The 11,685-nt window shown below is 30.5% G+C and overlaps 1 protein-coding gene across 1 annotated transcript in view; it reads right to left on the bottom strand.

The window, feature by feature from the left end:
- Positions 1–982: 982 nt before the first annotated feature.
- Positions 983–11,685, bottom strand: part of LOC123697127 (neuroglobin-like) — a 95,584-nt gene continuing 84,881 nt past the window's right edge. The window contains exons 3-4 of the mRNA XM_045643543.1: positions 2,955–3,186; positions 983–1,287 (exon numbers count right to left, since the gene is read on the bottom strand). Of these exons, the coding sequence (XP_045499499.1) occupies positions 1,141–1,287; positions 2,955–3,186 (379 nt within the window). The 3' untranslated portion in view covers positions 983–1,140. The remainder of the gene's footprint in view (positions 1,288–2,954; positions 3,187–11,685) is intronic.

Genomic DNA, 11,685 nt, shown 5'->3' with positions numbered 1-11,685 from the left:
CAGTCCATTTTATAATCATATACTTACTTAGATATCATTGAAAATATTTAAACAGTATCACATCAAACATTTCAATAAATTACCAATCTACATTAAATAAATACACATTAAACGATTAAAATGCTTTTCTAAATAAGTTTAATACTTCTATTTACTTGCTTAATTAATAAATATGCAGATACCAATTATTTACTTAAGTTAAATTACAACATGATTTTAAATAAAAACAGCGCTATGTGAAATTATGATAGAGAATAAAGGAGAATAAAAGAAAAAAATTATACAATTTTATAGTTTTAAATGTTCTCCATCAAACAATTGTCACATATTAGTATAGAAATAATTTGTATATGGACTAACTTAGTGGACTAAGTTAGAAAATCTACACTCTACTTTTGGATTCAAAATATATTTTACACAACAATCTTTAAGAAAGCGCCTTACCTAAATTATATTGCAAAAGTACGTTGTTTTTATTTATTTGGACATATGAGGTACCTAAATTTTAAATAATGGACATATTAGACACCTAATCTTTTATTAAAATAATAGATTAGACTACACTCAAGAACCTTTTCAGGAAAACATCGCGAAAAGCAAAGCATACAATTCCTTAACAACTATCTATAGATACACGCTAACTTTATACAAATTAATTACACATACATCGACACCAAGAACTATAACTATTCAACATTTAATATTCATGAATATACAGAGTGTGAAACCAATGTTTATGTATACTAAGCTAATACATTTGCTTACCTTTTGGAGTTTTCAGAGCTCTATTGAAAGATGTTGAATCATATTTGCAATACGCAAGAATATCCTTTTTGATTCTTTTCGGCTATTATTTGAGCAAAATACATAATATATTAGTATTTTCATAGTTTATAAATAAATATAAGTTAGTATATTTTAGGTTATTGTACATTTAAAACACATACTTGTGACACGATAAGTTAAAAAATAAAACTTAATGTACATAGTGTGGCATGTCTCCAATGATACCAACTGCGAACGATATGGCTCCACGAAGAATAGTATAAAATTCGAAAGCGTACCATTACTTTACAAATACACACTGTATCTAAATTGACATCTGTACACGTATTCTAAAATACGAGATTATTTGCCAGTTCACGACGGTTTGGCTGCGTTCTCGTAGCCATCAACTAGGGTCTGTAAGATGAATTTTATGGTTATTTTGTATATGTTTTCCACGTTTGGTGTGTATCGGTCTCCGAGCGTTGATTCGACGGCCGCTAGGAAGGGCGCCTCGATTTTCTGTAACAATGGTGAATAGATGCGGTCAATAACTGTTACGGTTGTTTTATACTGCGCTATGTAGCGCACACTACGCTATTCTGTAGAGCAAAACTGAAATTAATTTTTATTATCTATACTGTTATTGTGTAAGGAGACTAGATATGTGATCAACATACTTATTGTATATCCCTATAATATGTACATGTACTCAGATAATTAGAAAACACAATTTTCTAAATATGTGTTGTGTATGATGTAATAAAGTTACTCATCAATAAGCAATCGGTTAAGAAACAGATAATATTTTAAATAGTCTATTAGCATTATTAGTTGAAACGTAATCTACCTGTTTCCTAAATATTTGTATATTTAAAATTTTATCGCTTTTACCCTATATGAAATTCTACAAAATATTGTTGTGTTGTTTCATTCTAGGCTATAAACCTTCTGTTACTACGTTTCATACATTTCTGATTCAGTTTTATTTACTGCGTGAATGACATGTCACTCGTGAATGCAAAATGTCCGTATAGCTACAGTTCATCGTAACGTTGAAAATTTTGTATCTTTTATTTATTTTACAATAATAATTAATTAATAAACGTAATTTGTGTTTGATGATAATTGATAAACCTACAGCTTTAATTATTCATTTAAAAATGTAACTACTTAAGGCCAGGATATACAAGGGAAATCCGATGAAATAACCGTAAAATATTTTTCAAATCAACAACAGTAGGTAAATATTTCATAAACAATAAAAGTTAACCCAATTAAGTTTTTCCTATCCACCAATCTTGGAAATAAATACAGAACCCAACAATTTGCGACAAAAACGTAGGCAAGAAATAAAAGAGACATAATCAGTAAGCGCACTACGTGAAAATATTGCAAATATTGTAGGTATGTATTCCTTTATATCATTTCACGCGTGACTCGTCCTCGATAGGTATTATTGAGTCGCTTGTGAAAAGACGCGGAAGATATTTATCATTTCTCTTTTGTTCTTAGATAATGTGGGTGGAGATCGTTACATTTTTCGGGAGTAAGGCTATAATATTATGCTATGAGGCTATTCTTAGTATAGAAACTACTAGATTTTATTTTAAAAGAAAAACCCGCATAGTTCCTGTATAGGCTTTCCGAGATAAAAAGTAGCTACATTATATACCTACATACCAAATTTCATTGTAATCGGTTCAGTAGTATTTACGTGAAAGACAGACGTTACTTTCGCATTTATTATAAAAGTTATTCAAAGTTATAAATGTAAGACTTTAATTAAAAAACTGAAATCTAACTTTGCAAGCAAGCATGATATGATTTTCTCAAAAGGCAAAGAGTTATTAAACTTTCTCTCGGAACTTACACTATTATTTTTAATAAGTCTTTACCAAGACTCAAGTCTTATTTTTTATACTAAAGATACCTCTCTTCTTTATAGTATTTTTTTATATCCATACTAATATACTAATAATATTATAAATGCGAAAGTAACTCTGTCTGTCTATTACTCAATCACGCCTTAACTACTGAACCAATTTGCATGAAATTACGTATAGAGATATTTTGATACCCGAGAAAGGACATAGGATAGGTTTTATCCCGGAAATCCCACGGGAACGGGAACTATGCGGGTTTTTCTTATACTATAATTAATACTCAAAAATATAAAGAGTACATACCCAAAAATATTCTACTTTAAAACCAGGTATTTTTCTATGACTGGCGCCGACTTGGTGTATATATTCGAAGAAGTTGTCCAAATCGTCTAGACCCTTTATCCCTTCGTCCAGGGTATTCATGACATTATTGGCATGTTCCGCTAATTCCATTGAATTGATCTGTTCCTCTTTTGTCCTGTATTGTCGGAATTTCTCGAACATATTCAGGAGATCTTGGTTTTCCTCGAACAGTCTGGAAAAAGATGGCGGGTTTAGAGCGTGTTTGATGGCCGGGTGTGAAGACTAATGTCAATAATTTGAGGACAGGGATTATTTTCCATTTTATGGAGGAATATGGAAAAATATATTCTGTAGTATTTGCAATATTTTTTAAATTACTTGTCTATTCTTGGTACTGAAGGTACTGGAATTTCTTAAATATATTAGATTGAAGTGATTACAGGAGGGTTTGACTTTAGCCTTCACATAGGAATATTAGTTAAGCTTATAAATAACCGTTAGTTCTATGTTGTTTAAAACAAAACATAAATCTATTCAGAATATATTCTGTGATTATTTCACAACTAATAACGTAAATAAATTAAATATTAGTATTTTTAGTCGCTCACAAAGAAAAAGAAATCCGATTTTATTTCTAAACTACGAGTTAATAATACCTAGGTTAAGAGTTAAAATAAACAAGGTATTATTATATCTACCATTAAGATTAAACAGTGCACAAAATATTGCTTTGTAAGCATAATTACGTGTTCATATTTATAAATTGATTTTTTTTTTTATTATTTTATATTATCTAATTGTAATTAATGTTTTATAGTCGTAGTGCTTTAACAGCTCAACAATTTCTTAGATTAGTTGCTCCTTAATTATTTATTTATTTAATATTAGATTTAGTATAATTCAATTATACTGGAGTACCCTGGAGTACCTATATCATTTAGCAGACAAATTAAAATTATAGCCAATGAGCTTTATTAATTTTAGTTATTAATGTGTTATCTATAACTAAAATTAATCAAGGGCTATTATTAATATAGATAAACCCTGCCTTATATTTATTATTTTAATCTTATTTAAAGGCATTTGGAATAAGAAGGAATTTTTTATAACTTTAAATTGGTTATTGGTTACTAAGTATTACTTTCTAAAGTAGTTAAGTTATCTATCTACTTTAAGTTTTAAAACAGTTAGACGGATTTAAATTAAAGTTTCGAAACTTAAATGAATAGAAAATAACTTATTTGGAATTTTACTGAATATAAATATTTGACATAATTTAAATCCGTTGTATTCTTTATTTAACTTTATTTTTTATGTTTAAGGTAAAGAAAACGTTTATATAGAGAATCATAAAGTTTGAATTTATACATTTTAGTGGGTCACACACAATCCTTTCTACTAAATGCCAATTATAATCGACTTACTTTTTCTATCGACATCGAAGTTTCTTTTCTTTCAGTTTTTTTTTGTATCTGTTGATTCTTCATAAAACTCTACAAAGTCAATTAGGAGTACATTTTATATAGAAGTTTGTTGTAATTTTTCTTCAAGAACAAGTAAATTTATATGAACGTACAAATATATTAAGGTCTTACCTAGAATACATATTTAATATTTATAACAAACGCCTACCACATTAACCATTAACTCAATAAATTCTAAAATTCCCTTACAAATTTCTAGATAAATTCCACCGGAGGTTTCCTATCCTATAATACATAACTTTAACACATATTATACGTCAGGTGTATTACTATATTTATTCAAATACATACCAAATTTCAGCGAAATTGTATTATAGAAGAGAGTAAATCCGTAATTGCAAATAAAGAGATTTATAATATAAAGAGAATTATCAAGTCTCATACAAAATAAGTATCTTCACATTTTGTACACAGAATCACAATCACAAAAAAAAAAACTGTAAATATTTTTATCCTCATTTTGTTATTTTTTCGTTTGATTTTCCGCTTGCTGTCTTCTGATTGTCCAGAACGCTGAACGAAAAACAAAATGTCCTTACTTTTATATTCACAATTGTGTAAGCTTTTTAATTATTTACAAAGTCTAAGGATTCTTGAACATTTGCATAAACTTTCATATCCCCTGTGGGAGTTTAAAATATGTTCCAAAACTGACTTTCATATCCCCAGGAGTGCAAAATACCAAAACTGTCATTATCCCATAGTTACCCTATTTCCAAGCTTTTCACACAACCATATCAACACTCGGTTAAATAGGCCAATGCCTACATAACCTCAATGTTTCGTTACATCTGCTACAACGCAACGATAGTTTAATGGGCGTCTCGTATGAAGTGTATAGCCGTCTCTATAAATTATAACCAAGAATACTTATTAAGCGCGCTGATATTTTCATATACGTAATATCGTTGTGTCTTTATGAAGAACGTGATCGGAAAGTTTTATTAAATTGATAGTGGTCTAGAATATGTTATATGAGTTTGTGTTGGATGATTGCGAACCAATTTGGTCAGCACTTTATTAGTAACTATGTCGGATATAAATTTATAGTTATGGCTATTTTTATAGCATACTAGTTATACGCTCCCAGTTTCGGCCGTGTTACCTAAAACCTAACAAATAATATTCCTTAAATCTTCCTCTAGATACACCATTCGAGCTATCAAGAAAGATGTACCTATAATTAACGCATTGTTTAAATTAATGAAAATTGATGACGTAGTTTTTTAGTTTATCGCGAACAGATAAACAAAAAAACGTGGAGGACTATTTTTTTAATAATAATATGCTGTGATGATGCTAATATAGATATTAAAAGTAATGATTTTCTTTTATTAACATTTCTTAAAATGGCTATTGTGTTGTTAAATCATTCATTATTCTAACACAAAACTGTTTGATACAAAAAACTCAGATATTGTTTGAGGAAAACACAAAGTTAAGTCCCCTTGTGCGTAAAACAATTTTCATATTATCTGTATCACTGATCGATTTCATGGGCAAGTAGGTTATTGATCGCTAAAGGGCCGTTTCGTTAAAGTATCGGTTGTAATTCTGCTCTCATAGTAAACACTGAATGAAAAAATCTAAATCACAAAAATATTTTATATGTAAATGTAAATAGATTGATTTTGAAGCGCTTTTCGTCATAATACATAGATTAATATTCATCACACAGCAAAAGCAGTTTCTAAAGAGAAGAGCTAGCAAGAAAATCCAAATAAAACCTGTAATGGCATGTGTAAAATTACAAATAAATAAAAAAAGCTCTTTTGAAATCATGCCAGTTGAAACCGAAGCTTTTCATAATATCAAGCACCTATATAGACAACATATTTACCAATTTTTGGTAAGCGAACTGTAAAGTCATATCCGCTACCTTGATGTTTTCATCCTATATTCCCGCATTAACTCAGTACGTACTGTGGAATGTACCTACCTATCTTATATCAAGTACGTAATTTGAAATATTATTTATCGGTACACTAATACATTGAGACGCTAGATATTATTTGAATTTTTATATCATACTAGTTACCTAGCATAAAGGTATTAAAATTAAATATTTAAAAATTAATTCATACGTTAAAAATTGTTTCACGTTCGGCTTGTGAGAGTTGGGAATTAAAAACAAAAGTTATTTTATTATAAAGATAATCAAATTAAATTCACGAAATAAAATAGAGCTCATGAAAACCTTAACAATAATATACAGCGACATTAACGTTTCAATAAAATTTTAACGAATCCAATTAAAAAATGTTAAACTTTTAATTGCTCTTTTATTATCCTCCATAAATTAACATTATCTACTTTAATTTCAGCTGTTAATAAACCCAAACACGAAGCTACTAATTAAAACGAGGCGTTAGATGCGGCATTAGGATGAGATACGCCGGTCAAATCTCCGTTTGCTGAACGGTCGTATCAGTTCAAATAGATGACGTTTTAGCGTTTGATAACCTATATTTCAGCTGTGGAATGAAATCTGAAGTAATATCTATGAAATCCTACTAATAGGTATCTAATATGAACGCGAAAGAAAGATGAATGTATGTTATTTACCTACTTGTTACGTTGTCACGAAAAAACGACGGCACGGATTTGGATGAAGTTTTTCAGTAATATAAACAGCAGAATAACAAATGAGCTATAGAAAAACTTTATTTTGCCCGTGGGTTCGTCTTTGGCTGAATCCGCGCTTTGAATGCAGTAGTAAATTTTAGCAGTGAAAATCTGGAAGTATATTTAGTACACTAATTAATATTGTAAACGCCTTGTTGTTCCTACTAATGATTGCAGTCGAAATAAATGAACTAAATTTTTAAACTCTTTTGCAATACGTGAGCATAAAAAACGACGTGTGGCACTCGGGGACTGCCGCGGTAAAGCTAGCATGCTATGCCTTCAAGCCACACCTCCGCCCGTCGGAGTGGAGAGCGTGAGGTTTTTTCGTTACGGAATTTCTCGATTCAGTCCCCGCGCTCAAGGCCCGCGATAGAAGCTATGCAATAGCTTAAAAATAATATTCTACTAATCCAAAAGAACTTATCGTATATAACCTCCTCAGTAGCGTACAAGGGGAAAACCAAGGGGAAAAATTTAAACCAAAACTAAGAACGTAAGATCTTTAATACATATAATTAGGTTGTGTATTATGAATCACGTAATTATTATTCAGGAAGATACATTTGGATTAAACAAAAGGAAAACGGGTCAACATCATAACATTAAAAGAACCCTTAGGACAAATTGTCAGACATTTTGCACAAAACTTTTCTTGTCAGAGACAACTTATTTACACAAAGATTAAACACGTGTATCTGTAGGAAAGTTAAAATTCATCGCACGTAATATAATATTCAATCTAGATAAAATACTGAATTCGTTATATCCGGGGCAAAATTATAATATTTATTGGGATAATTCACTCACACCTCGATTGGAGTGGAAATGGAATATCTGAGAGGGCTTTTTATATACCGAGTTTCATTATACTATGGCTATATAAAGTTAGTTATTTCTTTCTAACGAGTTGATTAAACCTCGGCAAAAGGAGCAATGTGTGTTTACCCATATCAATGTGATTGAAGCTCTGAATAGACTTGATTATTAATGTGGTTTTCCGTCTAAAGCCGTTTTATCTATTATATCATCGAAGTGCTTTCCAGTTTTGTTAAAATTACAAATCTAGCAACTTCATCATTTAGAACTGTAGCCATGTTACTCAGTACGTAAACCTAAACTTTCCGACATAAATCATATCAAGCACAAACAACTTTTCGATCGTTAAGTAAATTTTGCGATGAAATAAATTCAAAATACATTCATGTAAATATTCCATTCGGGGCACAGTAAAAACTCACACGAAATATTTATAAATTTATCTTATGCTATATACTTAAACAACATTACCTTCATAAAGCTTTCTCGGCAGGTCGTTTACTATGACCGCAGACAAACAAGACAGTCAACTTGATAATAAATGCTGTAGTTCTCTAAAGATATCGAAGATCAACCATATGGGACATAGTTTCACAAACTACACGTACAAACATAAGCCGTAATCAAATTGCTGTTATAAATTATATTCCGGCAATTAGAGAACTACGCGCAAGTTTGGATCAAATTGGACTGAATGTAAACTAGTAACTTTGCAACACACGTGAGGTGTAAAGACTAAAGATTGTACATAATATACATGAGCGTTTGATAAAGTTTTTCATTAGTTATATTATGACGATTTCATTGTATTACGGTTTGGAAAAGTTTACTTTCGTAGATGTAAATATATTAGAACTACTTAGTGATTTTTAGATGCAAACTGTTACTATACTGTTACTTTTCGTCCCATATTTCGTGCATAACATTATAAAACATGTATTAGGTATTGAAATTATTAATATTTCATTCTTTACATTTAAAACTAGCTTTCCGCCCGCGGCTTCGCCCACGCTGTCAAAGAAAAACCCGCATAGTTCTCGTTCCCGTGGGATTTCCGGGATAAAACCTATCCTATGTCCCGGGGTAAAAAGTAGCCTATGTCCTTTTTCGGGTATCAACATATCTCTATACCAAATTTCATGCAAATTGGTTCAGTAGTTAAGGCGTGATTGAGTAACAGACAGACAGACAGAGTTACTTTCGCATTTATAATATTAGTATGGATATTACTAGTTGTTATTGTTACTCAGATAATTGTAGTTTAAATGATATTCAGTGCAAGTAAAGTCCTTTCAAGCAAAAACATCTAAATCGATTTCGAGGAATTTTTCACAAAGTATTCAATAGAGTTATGCTAGACTCGAACTGAAAAATGGAATTATTATTTATACAGGAAAATTCCTAACAAATGAAACGCGATCAACACCTCAAGCGATACGTTAGTTACATAATAAATCCAACACTTCAAAGGATTATTTCAGTCCGTGGATAAAAATATGTCAAGTAAATATAAACGAGGTCATCGGGGGAATTTCACGATCGATTTAAAACCACACTAATATATACGATTAATGATATATTGTAGCAATTATTTATTGCAGAAAGTGTGCTTAATATGTATGATTACTAGCTGTGGCGTGCGGCGTTGTCTGTGTTATATCATACTAAAATATGTAAACGTTTATTTGTCTGGATTGTGTTAATAGTAGTTATTATTGTAATATGTTTAATTGTTGAATGTTTATGCATACACATTGTAAATTTTCATAAACAAATGATCACAAATAATGTAACGAATACAATATTTAACTTTTAAGCATAAATGAATTTGATTTTAACATTTTTTTTTACCTATGTAATATGAACATCGTAAGTCTATTTATTTATACATAGAAGGAGTTCATAAGTCAACATTTCCCCTAGAATATATTATCTGCTTTAAGGAAACATCTGGAAAACTTTTAAGTATAAGGTAGGGGTTGTTAAAAAACAAATTACCTACAAAATACGGTTCCAATGTTGCAGTTACTTAGCAAATAGTTTCGAGTAGTTTTGAAATATTTACTCGCGTCAGAATATACAAAACTTTTGCCCGTAAACTCCGTGTAACTACTACGAGTATTATTTGTTTTTTAAGATAGTTTACAAAAACGTTTGGTAACGTGTATTAAATTTTTTACCGATATGAGGATAAGAACGTGATTGGCAAATCGATACTAATTGTATGTTGATTTTTATCTGAAAATTATAAAAAAACATTCCCATTCAAACAAAATCAATATGGACCCGAATAAAAACCTTATTCGTTTTTACAGACTTGCTCACGAATAACACGATTTTACTACACTTTAAACAGTTTTAACTAATATTTAATTTGAAACATATTATATTCTAGTTTTAATAAAAAGTAATTATATTTTTAAGGAAAAGCCATCTAAAGAAAAACGGGTTTAACAGTAACATTTTATATAGGTACTATTAGAGATAGAGACGGAAGGCTTTTGTTGTGAAACAATCTTGAATGGAGCGTACAGTGCAGGGGTATAAAAAATTGTAAGGAAAAAAAGGAAGTGATAAACTGAAGAGCCGCGAACAAAGTTCAAAGTGGAAAGACATGTTTTATAGAATATGCTGCTATATTATTTTTTACTGTACAATTATATAAAAAAGGTTCAATTCAATCAACAAAGTTCGTTAGATATACTTCTCCGATGTATGTTAGACTTATTAATTTGGTTGTTCGTGTTTCAAAAACTTTTTCTTATTATATGATCCTACTTATATGTATAATAAATTCGAAAGTTTGTACGATTGTTTGTTAGGTTACCTAAACTAATTCACGAAAAAGTGCAGAACCGATTTTCATGAAATTTGTCACACACATAGATGCTAACTTGGATTAACACATAGGTTAGTTTTTATCCCGAAAATACCCCAAGGGAACGGGAACTATGCGGGTTTTCTTTTGACTACGCGGACGAAGCTGCGGGTAAAAATAAAAAGATAGTGATATAATCATACGATCACGTCCATAAACAATTTCAGATACTATAATAACCAATAATACTATAACGTAAAATTATATAAATATGCTACTTTGATGTACATAATATTTATTCAACATATTAATACAAACCGCTCGAAACTTCTACAATAAAACAAAAGCTAGAAAATCGAAATAAGTCTATAATGTTGAATCCACGAACACAATTACCAAGTAAGCCATAGTTCCCGCCTGTACGATATAATATATTCCATATTGAGTTAAGAACTTTGGATTTATGTTGGCTTGATGTTCACACAAGGTCCAAATTCACACTATAAACCAAACTAGTTTGGGACATTAGTTAATTGATTTACTTAATTACAGTAGGGGTTGTTGGAATTAAATATTTGTGATTCTGTTATCGATTTACTGTTATTTATGTTTTGCTGTGATTGTAGCTACATTCAAATAAACAACGTTATCTGCGTTTTTATAACTCGATTTTTATGCTATTGCATATAGCTTCTATCGCGGACTTTGAGCGCGGGGACCGAATCTAGAAATTCCGTAACGAAAAAACCTCACGCTCCCCACTCCGACGGGCTCGGAGGTGTGGCTTGAAAGCATAGCATGCAATAGCTTTACCGTGGCAGTCCCCGAGTGCCACACGTCTTTTTTTATTGTTATCAGACCTCGAAATTGAACGTAAGGTAATTTACATTTTACACTAACAACAAGGCCTAATCGCTAGCCTTAAATTAAAATTAAGTCGAGCTATTACAGTTTTAGAGGTTCTTTACTTACACCGAGTTGTTTT

Source organism: Colias croceus, chromosome 14 (assembly GCF_905220415.1).
Source record: "Colias croceus chromosome 14, ilColCroc2.1".
Lineage (NCBI taxonomy): Eukaryota > Metazoa > Arthropoda > Insecta > Lepidoptera > Pieridae > Colias > Colias croceus.
This window is presented reverse-complemented; position numbering and strand designations above follow the sequence as displayed.